The sequence below is a fragment of the Silurus meridionalis genome, chromosome 28, assembly GCF_014805685.1.
Source record: "Silurus meridionalis isolate SWU-2019-XX chromosome 28, ASM1480568v1, whole genome shotgun sequence".
Lineage (NCBI taxonomy): Eukaryota > Metazoa > Chordata > Actinopteri > Siluriformes > Siluridae > Silurus > Silurus meridionalis.
In genome coordinates, this window is record NC_060911.1 from 16,158,486 (window position 1) to 16,180,258 (window position 21,773).

Consider the following 21,773-nt stretch of genomic DNA (forward strand, 5'->3'; position numbering starts at 1 on the left):
TCCAATCAGATTTTGGTCCCTCCAGTGCACTCTACCAGGCGTCCAATCACATCAGCATTTTCATATTCTTTAATTAGATGGTCAGAGAGCGCACTAGTCAGAGCTCACAAACAACACAGTCGTGTTTTTGGTCTGACAGATGAGAAGAAATCAACTTTTACAAAGACGTTTTCAAGAAAAGCTGGACATCGTGAGATCATCAGAACAGTTTGAAACAGTTGTTACGCTTTTTTACTGAACTGTTTACACTTTGGGGTTTTTTGTTCTGTAGAATTTGGACAGAAAAACCATAATGCATTGGTGGTGATGAGGTGAATATGGATGCTCCTGCTGGAGATGATGTATGTGGAGGTACAGTTGTGGCTACAGTGAAGGGAGACGTGTTCATTGGGTTTCTCGCTTTATTTATAACGTTTATTCTCACTGTGATGCAGTGCTCTGTTCTACTGCGTGTCTGTAATGTTGATGATTAATATAGCCGGGGAATCATAATGATGGGATTAAGATGTGGATTGACTGGTGGTAGAACACCACTGAAGGCCTTGAACACAAAGCAGTGGTTGAAAGACCAGACTTTTGATTAGAAGGTCGTGAGGTTAAATCCCAATTTGAGGCTGCTGAGTCACAGAACAATAGACATAATGTATGAGGTGGTATCAAAAGTTTTGAGACTCACTCACAGTATAAGAAAGTACTTTATTTCCACACTGTCACCTTCAAAATAGTCGCCATGCACAGCAATACAGCGCCCCAGCGTTCTTCTGGAATGTGTTCTGGAAGTCTTCTTTTTTCAAAAGCGTGTCAAACACCTTCTGCGATTCGCACCAGATCTCCACAACGGTGTCAAAACGGCAACCTTTGAGTCGAATCTTCATCTTTAGGAAGAGGGCAAAGTCCATAGGAGCAAAATCTGGAGAGTAGAGTGGGTGCAGAAGGTTGTTTCCTGTGAGAAACTCACGTGTGAGAAGAGACCAGTGACAGGGTGCAGATTTGCCCAGTTTCATGTTTGCTCGTTGTTCTAGCTTGCTGTTCATGATGAAATCAGAGACGTGGTAGTTGCACTTGCTCCTGATGTACACAGGACGATGTCTTTTAGCACAATGACTTATGAAGGTTGGTGCTCCCTGTGACTGCATCTGTTTCGGTGTTATAAAACCAGTCTCGAAGCTTTTTGATACTCCCTTATAAATTGAAGTCACTCTGGAAAAAAGCTATGAATTAGCAGTGTTATACAGATGTTATCTTTTCCAGTAGAGTGGGAATTCTGCAGCCTCACTCCAGCCCCCTGTGCTGTCCCAAATATGCATGGAAAAGCATTAATTAAGTGTCCCAGTGTCCCCTCATAGAAAAAATCTCTCTCACCTCCCTCCACTTATCCCTGCTTCATTTTCTTCCTTTCTCATGCAGCCATTAAGAAACAATAAAGGTTTAATCAGATTAGCTGTGACAGCACCGACGTCTCCCTGTGCCACAGGCGTGATCTTGGCAGTGCCGAGTGGCTGTGGTTAATACGTGCTGTTCTGCAGTGCTCTCACGCCTTTCACTTAATTGTTTTAATTAGAGAATCGCTTGCCCACTGAGTGCACAAATAAAAAGCCTTAGCTGACTAGCAGAGCAAGTACACACCCACACACCCACACACACACACACACAGATTACCGTCCACATACTTAGAAGCATATCACGTAGATAAGAAGGTAGATAGATAGATACTTTGTTTGGCCAAAAGTATTGGGACACTTGACTTTTTCAGGATATAAATGTGTTAGCATGAAAATCTCACTTTCACAGAACCTGTTCCAGAATGACACAAAAGTACACCAAGGACTAAATGTGAAATCGAATATTTAATAGTTTCAAGCTCACGTGTCCACAAACGTGGGATCTAAAACAGTACATGTGGATAGAAAACAATGCATATATTCGTACTGTGTGTAGAACAATGAAGGATCAGCCAGAGCAACTCAATAATCAACACAGGAACATGTATTATCTTTATCTGCAAAGTAAATCGATTGAGGGGCTGGATTTTCTTTTTTTTCCACTCATTAACACCTAGAAGAATTAATTCTTGTAGTCTTAGTACTGAGCTGTCAATTTCTCAAAATGCATTCACAAAGAAAACACTTTCTTAATTGCTTCCCATTTGGACACAAACAAACTACAGTCATTCAACTGTGAGCCAAATCCAGAATCCAACACCAATAATGATAATAATACTAATACTACTTCTAACAACAACAACAACAATAATAATGATAATACTAATAATAATTATAATAATACTACTACTAATAATAATAATAAATGCAGGAGTGTCAGTAAAAGTGCCGCCAAACACTGTTTCCACCGTGTTCTAAACAGCTGGTGACAGATGTTTCATTAGGTTTAGAAATCATCATCTACATGAGCAATGTCAATATAATGAGCAAAAAAAAACATTTTCTTTATGTCAGGTAGATTTTATTAATCAAATCAAATTAAAAAGCCTGACAGTCACAGTGTCACTCCATAAAGAATAAAGGGCATTAATTAGGCATCAGACATGATAACACACACACACACACACACACACACACACACACTGTTACACAAGAAGTTCCTGAAACTTCTCTACCTGTAATCCCATGGTAGTGTAGAAGTAGTTTGTCCACATGTTTTGGTGATTTTCTGGAGGAAGGATTTCACAACCTCAGTGGATGTAAATGTTATCATGTAAACTCTGAACCATGTGCTTTTTTAGATGTTTAGTCCATTAGTCCGAAGTCTGAATCAGAGATAAACATGCATTTTTTATTCATTTGCTATTTGGTTTGGATGTTACATCTCACAATGTTTTGTGTGTTGTGATGAAGTGCATGGGACGTGTGGGGTTGGATGTCTGGTCTGTACAGGTGCCGTTCAGGACTCCAGTCTGGGTTCTGCATTCCAGCTCTCATAGATGATGCCAACATGTAGCGCCGTATGAAGTCGGGTCAGAAGCTGGGATCATCAGCTCGCTTGACCCACGCTAAATTTATTTTTTTTGTGGTTCTGTTGCGTTGTTTGTGATAGTGATTTTTTCGTGTCTGGTTTTGACCTGGTCTTGACCTGGATTTGACCTGGTTTTGACCTGGTTTTGACCTATGCCTATTCCCACTTCAGGTTTGTCCTACGTTTGATTAGCTGTTTGTAAATAATCACTTTTAAATATGTACATACTCGTGTGTCATGTTCACCGGCTGGCATTTCTTTAGGGTGGGTTTTTCCCCTGTTTTTGATAAGGGAGTTCAGGGAAGTTGTTTGTATTTTCTTTTGTGTTTTCTTTTGAATGGTAACGTAGTTTCTGTTAAAAAAAAAAAAAACAACAGATGTTGGCCTTGGTCAACCCTGAAACTTACCCTGGTGTTTAGCTGTCCATATTTCAATATAACTCCTGCTGTAAGATTTTAAAATGAGATGAGATTGTGTCATGTCAAGTAAGGCAATATGATTGTGAGGGTGCGTAGAAAAGGAATGGTTGTTTCTACGAACAGCAAGAAAAACAATCTAAAATGCGATACAAGGAACGAAGCGTGGGTCCAAACCGAGATGTGAGAACTGGGAAATTGTAACAAGAATCAAAAGGCTCGATTTTTAGCAGACCACTGAACGTAATACTTCTAACAGCAAACATAGGGGTATAAATAACCCTTTTAGTTTCAACAAACGTACATTCTGTATTACTGCTTTATCTGTGACACCAATAACGAGACAGGGTGGAGACTGAACGCAAACGATAACAAAAGCACAAACGTAGCTATGAAACCAGAAAATGGACAGCAGAAGTGCAGGCACTGGATGCCAGATCACCTTCTACAAACTGGCATGTGGAAAAGACCAAAAGGGGAAACAGACTGACGTAAGAAAGAAAAGAGAAAAGGCACAAAAAGGTGTTTGAAACATGTAGAGCCATTAAAATGAAGTCACTGATCGGAAATACAATGCTTCCACTTCCCTGCATGCTTGGATCACTTCCCAGAGTCAGGTCGATCCAGGGTTTGATCACCTTCTAACTAGATTTTGCTGAGGTCACAACTTGAATCAAGTCTATTTGCATAGCAATTTCACAATAGCCATTGTCACAAAGCAGCTTCATAGTAATTAATGGATTATGGATATACATTTTAATTTCATAAATTAGTCCCTGTACGTGTTTCCCAATGAGCGAGCGATTGGCAACAACGACAAGGAAAACTTCCCATGGTAATATTAGGAGGAAACATTGAGAGGAGGGTTTAATTCGAATGGATGAAACAGTGCACCCTAAAGAATCGGTGGACTTGTTTAATGTAGACTGCAAAGAGAACACTGAACTATTGGTAAAAAGAGAAGCTTTATATGTGAACAGCTGGGTGTGGCTGGGATTTGAACTTATGACCTTAGGATCCAAGGTACAATGCCTTAAATACTAATCTCCCACCTCCCAGGGTTGTGATTCTTACAGTACAGTTGTACCTCAATGGTTACTAGAAATCGTACCACGAATACAAATAAAAAGCCCAACCCAAGTTCATCTTTTAAGCTTGCTGATTGGTCAGTTGGCCAGTGGTGTATCCTGGAAAACAATTCTGAAGACTTCCCTCAGATAACTTCAGCTACACATATTAGGTAATGAGGAGCACTCACCTTTGATATGCGAGACAAAAGTATCTGCTGGATCCCATCGTAGTTTCACTCAACTCTAACTCTAACATTGAGATGCCATCCAATTCACCCAGATCACTACCTTGGTATGCCAGATACCTCATCAAACAAGCTGGACTTTTTGAGTATGCTGATAGTCAGGCATCAAAAGCATCTGTCAAATTAAGCAGAAATGATTGCTTTGGCAGCCTATGATACATGCGTCTGCAGGGGAAAAATTCTTGCTGGTTTAATATTCAAGAATGTTTGTGCATTAAGATAACCTGGTGGTGATTCAATCCTGCCTAAAGAAGTCATACTTGTTGAAAAGCATGCGCAGCTTGGACCTTCATAAATACCTTCCATTCGTGACCTTTATCACAAAAATAATCATGCAGGGAAAAAACTAAAACCGTGATTCTCATTTAGTCAATCCTATGCCGGAATGTTCTGCAGCGAAGAAGCTATGCAAATACCTTATAGCATTTAATGAAGCAGCAGAGAGGAGCGGTAGAGGAATAACAAACCATGTGTGTCCCAGTCAATAGGCCCAGCAAGCGAGACCACAAATGCTGCCTTGCGTGTCAATGCCACTGCTGTGATTCTCTGAAGGAGATTTGGCCCTCAGAACAAAGTGAGAGGAAAGAATGCGCTTTCGTTCATTCGCTTTCCTCCTGTGCATTTTAATGAGTCGGCCTTTGCACTTGCTAAACTATCCCAGTGGTAGATGAGGGATGTGGGTAAAAATAGCGAGGTTACAGCAGCAGTCTTTAGACAGACTCCCCTCAGAGTTTGCATTTCTCAAGCAGTTAGTGGTTATTAAAATTGTGAGTACGCAAAAGTAAATAGGTCCTTGGAAACTGACCAAAACAGTCTAGCCGGCGTGCAACTAAAAGGAAATTTGCATCTGCTCACTCCCCTCTCCTCTACGATCTTACATACCCCCAGCCTACTCAAGCTAATCTCATTAATAACCTCTCAGAGGACCTTGCAGGGTGTACCCTGTGCCAAGCTGGCGATCAGCATGCCAACTCTGGCTCAGACATTATTGATAACCCGCCAGGCCAAGTTAGGAGCCGTGAAGATTTAAGGTCAAAGCCTCACTTCTCATGACAAGTAAAAAAACAAGAGGTAGAACCCTAGAGGTGAAGAAAGCAGCATGAAACAAGGGAGATACTTTCAAAAGTGAAAAAATGGACAAGCAGTGAGGCACTTGAACATTTATTTTAGCTGAAATGCCAAACGATTGCGTCTCGCTAGCTTTTAGGTCACAATTCGACTAGAGGGATGGACTCAACTCTGGGTATCAGATATCTTGAGGAATTTAAAGTCTAATCTACAGAAGAGGTACAAAGGAGTTGGGATTTGATAAGACCCTCAAATCCTCTGTTACGCTTTACTTAAAAGACGAAAAGAAAGAAGCTATTTTCTTATCACATGTACCATATGTAGCACAGTGAAATTCTTTCTTTGCATATTTCAGCGATGGGAGGCTGGGGTTATCCATGATAAAGCACTCCTGGAGCACAGAGGGTTAAGAGCCTTGCTCAAGGGCCTCAGGAATGGCAGCAGGACAGTATCAGGGCTTGATCTTCCGACCTTCTGATCAGTAACCCATAGTTTCAACCACTGAGCTACCACTTCCCAAACTCTACATAATCCAAAATGTACTATACATTTACAGCATTTGTCAGGAACCCTTATCCAAACTGATTCACGATGATCTCATCCATACACCTGAGCAGCTGAGGGCTAAGGGCCTTGTTCAAGGGCCCAGCAGTGGCAGTTTAGTGGTAATAGGATAGACTGTATACTATAAACTATACTGTCGTACTGCATAGACAAACCCAAAGAAACCCTTTATAAGTTCCCTTCCCCCGTTCTACCCGTTCTAATCAACCTGTAGATATGTACAGGATGGTACTACCCTACTGGCAAACAATATAAGAACGTAGCAAAAAAAAAAACGAAAAGAAAAACAGTAGATCTGGGATTATTTTTGCTCTCTATCAGATGAAGATAAGTTAAAATCTTGCTTGACTGATGTCTTTTCTGCAGGCCCAGTGGGATAGTTATTTGTTTGACTTCATGAGGGGAGGATGGTTGAAGGTGCTTTATCTTTATAATTGCCGCGGCCTCCAAAATAACACAATGCACACGCGAGAGAAAAAGGTACGCGATAAGGAGAGGCTCAGAGAACAAATATAGCGAATATAAAAGGTAAGTAGACGAGCTAGCAGAGGAAAACAGTTAAATATCCACTTCAATTTTTCATCATGTATCTGGCAAACAAAGATGACAGCTGAAATCAATAGAACAAAACAAGCAGGAAGGAGTGTGTATTTGAATTATAAATCTATGCACCGGTTTAATGACAGAAAGATTTGTCATGATCGTGATATCTCTTTTCTGTGGCACATTCTTCCATCTAATATGTCTATAATGTAAGAACGGACACATGGTCAAGGTCATGAATCACAAATGGATCTTGGAGATCCATCCATCTAAGTGTCTCACATGTCCATAAACAATGCAGTCTGTATCCATAATTGTAATAATTAGCACAAGAAACAGAGTTTTGGACTCTTGTGATGAATGATTGACAGTAACAGCTCTAATTTGACATTGCATATGAATATGATCTGATCATTAAGGCAGCATGCTCATGGTTCTGAGTGTCGCCGGGTACAAGAGAATCGGCAAATGATGACGAAAGGGATTCTCGGAAACCCCCGTGCTAGATAAAACAGGACAATGTGTGATCTATAGTGTCTAAGTAGAAGCTTAAATGTGACAGAATGACTATTGTACCGAGGCTTTGAAATAGAGAGGGAGTTCTGTTCATCAAGTCCGACGTCAATAGATTTCAATGAACCGAGTGCTAAAGCTACAGCTATTGAATTTTGGTCAATTTGTGTAATAAAAAGCTTAGAATCAATTGTGCCAGATAGAGTAGGGAATTGGTTTAGTCTCCGCCGAGGTAGGGATGGAAACTCCTGCTCACTCAAGCACTGAAGTATTCAATGCTACACTTCTATGGTGTAGAAGAAAAGAATGAAGCATATGGAATGAAGTTGAAAGAAGATTATTTGATTGGTGGTGAGTTGAAGTTAATATAGTAATATAGTATAATGCATGTTTAAGTGCATGTTTATTTTTTCTTCAGTGAATTCTGAAAGATGTGGGAATCTCATCAAGTCTAGAGTACAACAATGCAGATTTCAAATGTTTATTAAACACAATGTATGTGTCCAAATTCACCTGGTAGCTTAGTGGTTAATGCAGGAGTGTCCAATCTTTTTCATAAAGAGCGGGTACAGGTTTTCATTTCAGTCAATCAACTCCTGGGCCCCTGAGTAGGGCCCTTAACCCCATAGCTGCTCTGTTGTATGAATGAGAGAAAAGTAACTCACTCTGGATAAGGACATCTGACAAATGCTTTAAAAGTAAATATAAATTAATCTTTCAAAACCTTCTGCTTTCAAACTACATAATTAAAACCCCATTCTGGGTGTACACTGCTACACTTTAGACCAAGACACCACGCTAGCTTCATGAAGATGTGCTTTACAAGGGATGGAGTGGAGGATCAGTACCTGACTTTACTTGTAGCTAAATGAATCTTACACAAAATCTAGTGGAACTTCTAGAAGAGTGGAGGTTATTATAGAGCAAATGGGGACTAAATGTGGGATGGATGGATGGATGGATGGATGGATGGATGGATGGATAGATGGATAGATGGATAGATGGATAGATAGATAGATAGATAGATAGATAGATAGATAGATAGATAGATAGATAGATAGGACAGAGATATTCTTGAAGGAGCACAAATGCTTCAGCATGCTAATGTGGGTGTGCATTAAAACCGAGTGCATAGCTTGTGCCAAACTAGCATGACTGTATCCCCATCCTCCACCCACACTTCAAAACAGCCCTAATTGGCTCTGGCCATCTCTGTTTCCAACACAGCTCTCCTTCTTTAATTAAATGACCTATAGTATCGGAATCTCACTAAATAAAAAATAAATCAAAAGATAAGAAGTGCAAAAAGTGTCTCTGCAGGACGCCATATCCCTGCATCCTACTGGGAAACTGTCAACAAAATGTCTAAACCATAGGTGTTATATAGTACTTCAAACATGCTCTGATCTAAACATATATATTTTCCTTTATCGAGATCAAGCCACCATGTTGAACCAAACTGAAATGAATTGAAAATAAGCTCTCAGAGCGATTTTTCTGAGAAACAAGCACCGAACACTGTTGGCATATGAATTAATTGAATAGTTGTCTCAGATTATTGTCTGTATAAAAATATGAATCAGATCACTATCGTAGCTTATAACTAAGACAATGAGGCCATTTGGGGATAAAGAGTTCACTTTCTTTTCTTTTTGTTAACTTTTTTTTTTGGGACTCATTAACAATCATTAGTGTCCAATGCCCAAAGAAAATAAAAGGCACTGCACCGAGAACTGAGGTCTAAATCATCCTATTTAAAACATGTGCAAGGTGTTAAAAGCTGTTAATAGAGCAGAAAAGATGTGTATTCCCTCACCTCGGCGAAGGTGACACTGGGGAGGAACTAAGCCTTTGTGATCTTCTTTGATCATTCTGAAACTCCCTTATGTTCCTGCTAAAGGTGAATCGTTTCTCATCTTGTAGAACTGGACCAACGTTTCACAGATATTAATGGAATTGCTGAGGGGGAAGTATTATCTTTTTTTATTATTTTGGTGTGAAGGTTAAAATTGTTGTTTCCCAAGTCAAGACAACACGATACAAGGCGTTTTTTTACTGAAACATTACAGCACAGTTACATACTTTCTTTGCATATTTCAGATTGTTAGGAAGTTGGGGTTTAGAAAGCAGGTCAGTGATGATACAGTGACCCTGGAGGAGAGAGGATTAAGGGTGACTAGACAATACTGGGGCTTAAACCGCACCCACTGTCCGATCAGTAAAGTCCATGTTTAAGTGTAGGGCAACGTCAGGTGGTTTTTGAGTGTGGGTTGACTGTATTCTTTGGTGTGTTCTGGACCGTTTGCCCCAGTTAGACAGCATCAGTTGTCGATTCTGAATGTCGTATCAGCAGCAGACCTCGTCGGCAAAGAAAGAGAACTCAGATTGTCTTTTCAGCTTAGCGAATGAGCACACAAGATAAACAACAACAAAAACTGATGAAAACAAACAAGAGAGAGTAAAAAGTGAACACAATAATACCATAGATTTTTGGAATCAATAAAATTCTCCTTATCCGTTTCTTTCTCTCTTCAACCATCGGCTGACAACGCCAGTGTCATCTGCAACTTAGCGGACATTTGCAAAAAGAAATGAATCTGTTAGTAACGGTCACGGCAGGTGTAAACATTAATTGCTTTATATATTCACTTTTCTGGCTCTACCAGTGAGTGTTTGCCAGGCTACCACCACCTGCTACGTTTTCTCACGCAAGCGCACATGCTAGTCACCTGGAGGCTGTAGTCTGTCTGGTGTGTTCCAGTGCAATTCTTTTGCCCAGATACAGGTGATGCGAGCCGATGCAGGGCGCCAGTCAGCTTTCTCCAGAGCTAGCTCTTTAGCATCAGTATGGTGTGTTCCTACCAAGACCCAGAGCCTTAACCACTGAGCTAACACAACACAATATAGCTAACCACAGGTCTGGGGCTTGTCTGCTTTCTCTGTACAAATAAGGTGATGTGGTCTATCCAGAAAATAGGAAATAATTTGATCAACATTGAAAAGAGAAGGAAAAATGAAAACAATAAACCAGGCATATCTGAATTTAAAAAGACCATAACGCCTCCAAACACCCAAACTAAAGATTCAAAAGAGTCAACAAGTTAAAAGAAGTGCCGCAGTGACATGAGCACTATGATGAGGTGCCTCCATGCTCAAACGAAGCTGAAATGTAGCAGATGAATCATGTGTTTTCTCCATACATATCTCTGTCTCTCTGTCTCAGAGTCTAGATACCCTGCCATGACAGCAGCGGTGTGGGGAATCCATTTTCTCTTTCATCAATGTGCAGTAATAAAGCAGTGGCTCAGGCAACATGTCCATGCTGTGATTTATTACAAGTCTGGGCATTTCATTTTATTTTTTTCCCTCTTTACTGCAGGCAGCTTACATGGAGCACAAATTAATGAAAGGACTGGGGAATTATAAACTCCACTCTGCTCCTGCCCTGGTTGAATTATTTTGCAAGGGGAACAAATGAACTACGCCAATAATATATTCATTTTCTTGTTCGCAACCCAATAAATCTCTTGTTTTTGTCTTTATACTCTTACTGACAGTAAATACAGAAGAGGGTGAATTCGACATGATTGCCGAAAAGAACAAGTACAGATTATTATGCATTACAAGCTGAAACCTTGCTTTAGGGGAAGTTTTGCAAAGTTCTCAATGACCAGTGTGGGAAAAAAATGCTTGAGGGATTTAATGAGAAAGAACTACCTGGATACAAAGTGTACATGAAGGACACAATGTATATTTGTGGGCTTTTCACCTCACATCATCAGGCAGGACTTCAAAGTTCAGCAGTGTAGGCAACATATAGATCAATGAGGATCCCTGAATACAAGGATGGAGAATGTTCTACAAATTCTGCCTCTACGTTTAGTGTTCAGAGGACATTATATAAATCTGAAGGTTTTAATATCTTAGAATTATAATTCACAACAGATTTGTTTTAGCAACTATACACACATAATGTTCATCCATGTACATAATATGGTGTTGCTCCATATCCAGTACCCAGTAACATGATTTACTTGAATGCGCCAGGACAGACAGATCACGAAACACAGGAGAAATTTTCCCAGAATTGCACTGGTCAGTCCCAGGGTTTACCAGGTATTTCTTGGGCAATCCTAAATCTCAGTGAGCTGGTGCTGAGACAGCATGGATGGCAGTCTGGAAGAGGGTATGTACGGCTGGTCATGCTGAAAATTGGTGTGACGGACGGGTTGAAAATATGCAGTAGAGTAGGAGGGAGTTTTTTGTGCCATTTGGCAAAGACCTTCCTCCTTGGTGGAGCAAAACAGAAGCACAGTGGTAGGCAGCTTTAGAAAACTGACAGATGGAAGGGAGGGCGAGAGGCACCATGGGACAAGTTGGAGATGGATCGTCCAACATGCCCTGTTTAGCAAGCAGACAAGTTGATTCTATGGGGAGCTAGGTAGCAAGGAGGAGAAGGAGGAGGAGAAACAGACCTGGGAAAAAAATGTGCACACAGAAAAGGTTTGACTGAGGAGTTTCTTTGGTGAGGATGTTGGAGACCACAATGACCACAGCGAGGGCAATTATTAAAAGATCAGCATATGGTTGGGCAGAAAGATTGCTACTAATTTGCAATGAGAAAGCACTGCAAGTGTGCAACATGTTCTCAGAAAAGATCAAAGCATTAAAGTCAAAGTAATCTGAAGACATAAACAAACAACAAGCCTGTTATTGAATATTCTGAACAACAGAAGCAGGGACTGTGCTTTGCTCTGGATGTCATCATGTGTATTTATGCCTGAATAAATGCCTGAAAGTATTCCAGGTACATCTACCATACATGGCTACAGACACCTATGACATCTAAGCATGATTATACTTGTCACATGTACATTACAGCACAGTGAAATTTTTCTTAATATATCCCAGTGATGTTAATATCTATGATGTTAATATATCCCAGTGATGATATTATATCCCAGTGATGTTCATATATTCCAGTGATGTTAATATATCCCAGTGCAAGTTCAGCCTTGGTAGCTGACAGCACCCCTGGAACGCAAAGCTTTAAGGGCCTTGCTCAAGAGCCCAAACTTCCAATGAGTAAGCCAGCGACTTAACCACTGAGCTCCCACTTCCCACTTCCCATAGACTATTGGTTTTCAAAGTGTACGTCTCATTTTCTCATTTTTGTCAAGGGGGTCCATGAGAGCCCTATGAGACCAAGGTCAACAAGCTGAGTAAAAGGGCAGCTTGATCAGCGTCAGTAAGCTTGCCTTTTCTGGACATGTCTTTAGTCAGTATTTACATTTATGGAATTTATCCAGAACAGTTTACAAATGAAAAGTAGAGATTTAGAAGCCTTGCTCAAGGGCCCAGCAGTGGCAGCTTGGCAGTGCTTGGATTTAAACGTGTAACCTTCTGATCCTTGATGCCTTAACCATTAAACTACCACCTCCAAAGTGCTGCTGAATGCCCATATAAGGAACACTGCATTGTTTACCTGGGACATTTGGGATAATTGTCCTCGCAGTCCATGTGTAAGCTGAGTAAATGTTTGATTATTAGAGTCACCGTTGCATGGTTTATTTTCCTTGGTCGCAGTGTCAACACAATAAATACAAGTTAACAGAAACCCAGCTGTCCAGTTCTTCATCATCTGATTTAAAAATAAAATGGCTGTAATCTGATAACTCACCGTGTGAGACCTGAGTCCCTTCAGGAAAACAAGACAGGATGCGTATTCACTGCTGAGGCTGTTTAATTAGGTGAAGCTTTCAGGTACATGCACCCACACAATGTAAACACAACCCTTCTGTACCTGTCACAATCCGCCCATGCAATGTTCACAGAGCATAAACAATGTTTTTCAGAGACATGACTGCACAAACTTTTCATCTGGATCAGAAAAAACAAGCCTAACATCAAGGTCAGTTTGAAGCCGCCCTGGCACTTGGTTACTAACCATCAATACCACAAGAGCGAGCCTAATTAGAAGAAACATGTGCTGCTTGATTGGTTAAGCACTAATTACCTTGGAGCTTTAATTTACCTGTGGCTGTCACTCTCGGATGCAAACTGCCCAGATGTGAACAACAAATAAAAAAAGACCTTGATTTAAGAAAGCGTTGTGAAAAAATTGGTACAAAGTTAGAGTTGCATTAAGGTTCCACTGATCTTTGTCTGGTATCATCTGGAGTAGAACTAACTCTCAGTAGGGGTTCTAGCCTTCCTGCTGGCTGCCACACTATGTTTTCCTCTTAAAATGAAAGTGATTGAGCCACAAAGTTCCAAATATGTCTTTGAAATGCTGAGCTGAGTTCAGTCAAGATCTCTGAGGGAGTGTCGGCTCTTTAATGTCTTGGAGAGGGGCAGGATTCAGCATTTCATCGGCATGCCGAGGGAATCATCAGGATACTGGAGGCAAGGAATTAGAGGAGCTTTGGCTTGGAGAGCAAGAACTCAGAGGAGCTATGATTCAAACGCACATGAATGGAGAAGTGGCGAGCCTCTGATTATTTACCTATAATATGTTCGTATGGATGCTGCGTTATATTCAAAGTCATGTTTTATCTTTCCACTTGATTCAGACTTGAGACATGGCAGCACTTCATTGGGTCTATGCTCCTGTAAGACAGTATGGTCAAGCCTGCATCTGTGTTATCCAGATTCTTATTAACGCTCCTAAGGCAGGATGGCAAACACCCTACAAAGCCCAAGATTCATTTAGCATTTGGTAGAGACGATTGACTGACTATGTTGTACCTTCGGATTTCTGAGTGGGCTTTGATCATGCTCATCTGTTGCCAGTGATGAATTTTTTTTTTTTATATCCATCTTTTGTTTATTACAGGGAAGAAATCGCAAAGTGGACTCCTCCTGCAACCCCCTCCCTTCCTCCCTCTAACCCCTGAATCTCCCTTGCCACCTTGAGCCACTCGGCTGCGCTCCCTCTGACCCAGACAGCAATGCATAACTAGGACTGGTCGATTGATGGATCAGGGTGTCTAAGGCACCCGTAACTAAATCAGCCGATCGTGATGATTTAGCTGTAGAACGGGAACACAGGTCTCGGTGACCAATCACTGGTCACCACCCCAGCAGACAGGTATAGACATTTAATTGTCACATGAACCTAATTTATTACTGGCTGGAACATTGATTAATCTCACCCACATATCACCATGCACCAGAGGGAGGAGCCCGGGGGATTGTTAGTGGAGCGAGTGGATGTGTGTGTGGGCAGAAGGTTGAGGCTACATCTACAATAATCCAGATAAATTTAGAAATGGTATTTTGGTCTAAAAACATTCTGCGTCCACACTTTCCCAAAGGTTGCTCATCCACACTGAAACATCTGAAAAATGTTCACGTTTCTGTATTGCACACGAGCAAAGCGAAAGACACTTCCATTTTTCCGGCTCTTTGCATCAACGACTAAAAATGCGTAATTTTTTTTAAAAGCCTCCGTTTTCAGACACTGTCCACATTGCGAAATTACATTTTCAATTTTATCCACTTTAAAGACCGCTATGTTTTTGTTGAGTGCCATCTCAGTGTGGATGAAAGATCAGAACGGAGAGAAAAATATGCGTTATTAGTGTAAAATGGCTTCAGTGTACTGCTACTTAAGAGAGTAAAGATGCTCCTGGTGAGGTAAGATTATATTATGCGTCTGAATGACTCATTCTTTTATGCATCGATTCTGCTTTTTCAGCTCACCCCATTGGTCAAACTAAAATATGAATAAAATTCAACTGGCAGAAACGCCAACAAGAGACGTGGGACGTGAAAGTTGCATCTACTTCTGTGGTTCATTTCAGTTCAGGCTGAATTTATCTGGGTGACCTGTGAATTAATGAAGCTCAGCCGAAGCCAACAGAACACAAGAAAGTGGAACTGTGGTCACTTGGGTCACAAAACAATGGAGGTGCTACTTATTAAAAAGCAGCCGAAAAAGGCTCATTTTGCCTCCTTCAATAGAGTTTTGTGCTTTTTGTTGTGTCTCTGCTACAGATTGTTATTGCCACTTCGGTGTTCACTTTTCAGATTCTGGGTATAATTCGCCCCGTTTTGCCCACAGCTTTCTAAATAAAAACCAAGTGGTGCAGGAATAATATGTGTAATAGACAGATGCAAATTGGTGTATGAATTTATTTATTTTTTTTTTATTTTTTTTATTTATTTTTATTTATTAATTTTTTTGTTTACTGCTTTGCCTTTTTAATAAAAAGCTAGGCTTTCATGCATAGTTATGACTAAGAGTGTTACTCCTGTGTTTTAAACGGAGCTTTATTCAATTCTACAATGGCCCCCTCTTCGAGATTAGCGAAACTAAATCCCCCCACACACATATCGATTGATAAACAACACACTTCTAAGCTCCTGTATTTGTTCCACTTCCTCCATCTTTCATCTCATTAGTCACGGACGCAGACTACACATGATCTCAGTATTCAACATGTTTGAGGGCAGATCACTTCATTTGTACCCACACTAAATAATTTGTTTGTCTGTAGCAGTCGTGAAGAAATTTCACCTTTTGCGAACGAGAATCCCGTATTAGGTGTGCGCTCGGGCTCTGCATGCTAATGAGTTCAAATCCGTGCTACACGCTAGTGTGGGTCATGGTGTAATAGGGGCACTCGTAACTAAAACCTGACACCATTACCACCAGCCCTGAATGAGCTTGTGCTTTTATATCCCAGAGTTGGCTGACTCCCAAAATGGATGAGGCTCTAGAATATCTCAAGAATTTTTCAAAGAAGAAGGAAGTGCAGTTGGATCACAGCTGCAGGGTCTTTGGTTCGATCCTAACCCCCGGGGTTATTGTCTTTTCAGTTTTCTTTTTTCTTGGATCCTACTATCTCTCATAGGTATACTTGGGACTCAAAATGGCCTTGGGTGAGAATGTGTTTGTGTCTGCTGTTGCCATACTAGGTGTATTCCCATTTCATGATTTTTGCTCCAGAGATCATCAATAGATCCAGAACCCGGAGCAGAATAAAGTGCTTAAGGTATTTCAAAAACAACCAATTTCCATTCATGGCATTTGGCAGACGTTTTTATCCAGAGCGACTTATAGTTATATAGTTATCTCATTCATACAACTGAGCAGCTGTGAGGTTAGCGAGTGGCAGCTTGGAGTGGCTGGGATTTGAGCCCATGACCTTTGGATACAAAGTCCAATGCTTTAATCATTAAGCTACCACCTCTGCTAAAGTTTGAGATTGTATATATACATTTACATTTGGAAGATACATAAATATTTATACAACTGAGCAGTTGAGTGTTAAGGGCCTTGGTGGGATCTGAACTCATGACCTTCTGAACCACTAAACTACCCCTAACCCTTTAAAATAACAGCTTCATTCAGAGCAGTCTTGAGATATGACTCATCTGATGCCAGGTTTAAATGTGAAAATCATTAAAAGCCTGGTTGCTATTTTACTTAAAAATATTTTAAACCTCCAACCAAAACTGTTCCTATTCCTCTGCTTCACTCCGACATCTTCATATGTATTCATTTCACTCTTCGGCTTGGATGGCCACAGGCGCTGCTCAGCCTCATAGCTGCAGCTCCCAAAGTGTAGCTCCTGGAACTAATGAAGCATCGTGAGTTCGCTGAACTGCCGAGAAGGAGACCTGCTGCTCCAGGACAAACAGAGACGCGCTAAGACGGCGCGCTGACGGACCCTGACAGGTTACTGGGCAGATGTGATCAGTGCTTAAACAGGAGATACGGCATATGGAGAAATTCTTTTGTGGACACCTGAGCATAGTGCTTCTTTCTGAATATCCCATTCCACATTTAGTTCTTATTTGCTCTTATTATGAGCTTCACTATTCTAGGAAGATGTTCTACTAGATTTTGGAGAGTGATGGAGATTTCTGCTCATTCGGACACAAAGTCAGGAACTTATGTAGGTTACATTCATCTCAAAGTTGCTTAATAGGGGTGAGGTCAGAACTCTATAGCAGAAGATCTTCTACTTCATGAAGCTGGATTTTTTGCTTTTTGGGTCATGCTGGACCAGGTTTGGTTCTTCTAGTTCAAGTAAAGGAAAAATTCCATGCAAGTGCATCTGAAGACGTTCTACACAACTGTGTGCCCCCAACTTTAAGGAACAGTTTGACAAAGAACTACATATAGCTGGAAAAGTCAGACATCTCAATACTTTTGTCCAAGTTGAAAATATTTTTAAGATGTTTTCCTGGTGCTGTAGAAGTACACATTTAAAATACAAGGTCATTAAAATAAACAAGAATAATCAGTTGTAACTTATAAATAAGCCTCCATTAAAAGAACAAGGCTACAAATGTAGCTTCAGAGAATTTCTCTGAATTGTGAGCCATTAACAATATCCAATTACTTTCGGCTTTATTGCAGTCATTACCTTTAGTGTATCGTAATAAATATTCCACTAGAGTGTAAAAGAAGCACAGGCATTGTGCTGCGCTGGGTTTTTCATCACATCAGTCATGTCTACAAGTGAGTGAGGGCTACTGGGTCTCCCTAATGTACAACAAATGATCACCTACAGGTGAAAATCAAAGCAAATATCAACCCTGTCAGCTGAACAGGAAACATATGGATTATTTATGTTCGATAAAAGAGGATGTTTATCATTTACATTTTCAACAAACGTATGGTATAATTATTATATGGAAAATTGGGACACTACTTTTCCAGTCATATGTGGTTCTTCCTGAAAATGTTCCCACAAAGTCGGAGGCACTCGATTTTAAGAAACATCTTTGGATTTGGTGGTATGACATTTTCCTTTCACTTGAATTACGAGACCCAAATCTGTTTCAGCATGACCCAAAATGCACCTTCATAAAGATCTGCTTTTCATGAGTTGACATTATGTGGAAGAGATCTCCTGCTATAGACCTCCAACCCTATTGAATAATTTTGGGATGTTTTTTTTTCACACTGACTGCACCCCAGGCCTCCCCATCTCACCTACTTCAGTACCTGACTTCACTAACACCCTCATGGCTGCAAGAATCTCCACAACATCTAGTGGAGCATTCTTCCCAGAAGAGTGGAGCTCATTATAAGAGCAAATGGAGACTAAATAAGGAATTGGATGTTCAAAAAGAAGCACATACCAATCTGAAGCTTAGCTGTACACACATTTGGTGACTGTAATTATTTTCAGGAGAAGCAGTAATCAAATCCAGATTTAGCAAAGAAGAAATAAAGAAAAGCAGCCAAAAATAAAAAAAATTATAATTATTTTGCAGATAGAGTTTCCTCTTTCCTTTTCCTGGATGGGGGTCTTTACTTTATTTCAAAAGTTATGAACGTAATTACAGCTAGCATGCTGGTTACGAATGCAGTGTCACGAGATACGCTATTCAGAAGTGAAAACGCTGCTAGCTTGCTAAATTGAGGTTTAAATGACAAGAGTCTAAAGCCAGAGTGATGAAATTACTAATTTTATCAAAAAAGCAGCAAATATTGATGCAATTCCAGCAAATGTGTCCCAGTCGAGTGGCGATGTCAATAGTGTGTCCTCTGTTCCATATCCAGGGCTCTTAGATAAATGCCTGAGGGTATTTGAGGAAGCAGGAACAGGATCATCTGATTTGTTGATCTTGTTTTGGAATGAATTGAGCAAACCTACGCCTATAACCCGGAGCTCTAAACTAGCACGGGTTCCCTACGGACAAAAATAACAAATCTTGTGTTGATTTAGAGCATGAAGCACAATACAGGAAGCAAAAACGGCTCGCTCGCGCTTTTATATCCTGAGCGTCGAGAGAGCATCAGGAAAGACGCAAGGTTGTTAGAGACGGCGTCTTCAGCCACCCGGAACGACTTCTACAGAAGAAGATAAGTGGAGAGCAGATGTAACGTTCACCTTTCCCACCGCTGCTGTGCCCAATTCCACAGAGAGGCTGATCGAATAAGAGCAGGCGCATTAAATACTCGCAATTCTCTTTAGAGGGAAAAAGCACTCATCTCAAAGCCACTTCCTGTTCAAACCTGCTGTGAGACCACAAGATCTGCTAATGGCTTCAAACATGTTTATAAAATCCACCAAATATATTCCTTTAGCAAGAAATTAGCATTCTGCAAACTAGGCAGCTAATAATAAGGCATCACAGAGCGAGACACAGTAGAGGTACAGGAGACGGCCAGAAGTTTTGGAACACCTGACTTTTGACCTGTCAGCCATATGTGGTTCTTTACACAAACTTGGAGGCACAACATTGTACAGGACATCTTTTGAGGCGAAAGTGTGAAATCTTTCCTTTACTTCATCCAGGTGACCCATTCCAGCATTCCACATTGTGCACAAATACGATACCATAAAGATCTGCTTTCCATCTCCTGCTGTAGAGCTCCAATCTCAACCCAATTTGAAGTTACACCCCTGGCCTCCTCACCCCACCTATACCTGCCTCATCTCCGCACACATACACACACTAAAGTCAAGAGGAACATATTCCCAAAACAGAGTGGAGCTTATTATAACCATAAACGCAGAATAAATGTGGAATTTGATGTTCAAAAAAAGCGCATAACAACTTTTCTGGCCAATTAACTAACATTTCTGTCCAAATACTTTTGAGCAGGTCAAATAGCAGTCATTTCTCAGAAAAACAAGATTGGATATCTAGATAGATGTCTAGATAGATGTCTAGATGTCTAGATAGATAGGCAGACAGACAGACAGACAGACAGATGTCTAGATAGAGAGAGAGAGAGAGATAGACAGACATATAGATAGATACTCACGTTGTTCATGTATTCACTGAGTAGGTCTTGTAGCGCCTGCCGCACAGCGTTGCATTCGGCCACGATGCGCTCACGCCGGTCGTCACGTGTGCACGAGGAGTCGGCCATGAGCGCGGCACCACTGATGATGCTCTCAAGACGCTCCTCCAAGGAAGGTCGGAAACGAGCCTCGCTGAACGTCAGAGGGTCCAGAATGATTTTATTCTGAAAAAATGAGAGAAAGAGGAAAGGTTAGGCATTTACAAATAGCAGTAAAGATTTAAAAAAAACATTCTTTTTCTTGTTAATTGTTTTTCTAAGAGATACTAACAGTTTCTTCCAAAAAAAAAAATGACACTTTACAAGTGACATGGCAATAATATTGTGTATGTTTGCATACAGACTGCTGAGAGCAGAACGCGCACATCCGTGTTTTTATACACTACACAGCAAATTTGTTCCCATCGGCTGATTCTGCCCATGAGCCGGGTGGAGCTGACTGGTGCCATCACGCCCACTTTAGAATAAGCTTTGAAGAACCAAACTATTGCCAATCATGTCAAATAATCAACAATAAAATTTACGAAATGTTCTCTTTTTCTCTGAGATATTATTAGCAAGCAATCTTGTCTCTTCCGTGCGATGGGAGTTCTCTTCGATCAGAGACCACTCTGTGTTAGGATGGATCAACAGCCTCAAGGTCCATGAAGTTCTGAGCAACTCAAGAACTTTGAGACTGGATTTGGACTGCAACTAATATTAACAGTCTAAATTGATTCAGGACCACAGTTCTGCATTTCAGCATCTCTCACTGAACAGCACCTCAACAATGATGGACTGTAATAAATGAACAGTCATTCGGTGATGAGGATGAGGATGAGTTCCAGTTTGAGTCTGGTTCTTTTCAGGGTTTTTCATGAAGTTTGTCCCGACTTGTCATTGAACGTCTTATTAAAGGTGTGTGAGCACATCTGTACTCAAATAATAGCTAGAGGTCCTGATATTTAACATTTATAACAGATGCCCTTAAGCAGAATGACTTCTCATTCATACATCTGAGCAGATATGAAGGTAAGGGCCTTACTCAGGGCCCCAGGTGTGGCTGGGATTTGACCACTTAACTACCACCTCCTACATTTTGTGTAAGTGTGTGATCTGGGAATTGGAGTTCCTGAGTGACTACGATCTGAGGATGTGTGATCTATCAGCAGGTACTTTCAGGTATTTAATTAAGAATATGACAGAAGTTTCAGGTTTTCATATAAAAGAAATAAATTTCATGACGTGGTGAAGACGGCCAGGTAAAGGAAAGGTTTTGGCACAGAGGCTTACGATGCTCAGCTCAATGCTGTGGAGAAAAGAGAACAGTGACCTTCAAGTCGAGCTCCCAGGCCTGGGTTACAACCGGGGTGTGATTTAACAGCCCTATTAAGAGCACGAGCGCAGACTCCGGGGCCCTCGTGATTTTACCGGTTGAAAGTTTGCCCCAAAATAGAGGTTTTATGTTCACTACAGCAAGCCCGAGAGGAATTAGCATATTGATGGCAGTGATATTATTTTATTGTGCAGAAATTTAAATATGCCGTCCGCAGCAGTTTGAAGAGCAGCAGGATGGAGGTGCGAGAGTGAAAGGTGGAGAGACTGAGGTACGGGAGGGGGCTGAAGA

The 21,773-nt window shown here is 40.8% G+C and overlaps 1 protein-coding gene across 1 annotated transcript in view; it reads right to left on the reverse strand.

The window, feature by feature from the left end:
- The window catches only part of LOC124381294 (catenin alpha-2), a 267,639-nt gene extending 247,307 nt beyond the window's left edge, over positions 1 to 20,332 (reverse strand). The window contains exon 1 of the mRNA XM_046842773.1: positions 20,129 to 20,332. Coding sequence (XP_046698729.1) covers positions 20,129 to 20,236 — 108 coding nt within the window. The 5' untranslated portion in view covers positions 20,237 to 20,332. The remainder of the gene's footprint in view (positions 1 to 20,128) is intronic.
- Between the last annotated feature and the right edge of the window lie 1,441 nt (positions 20,333 to 21,773).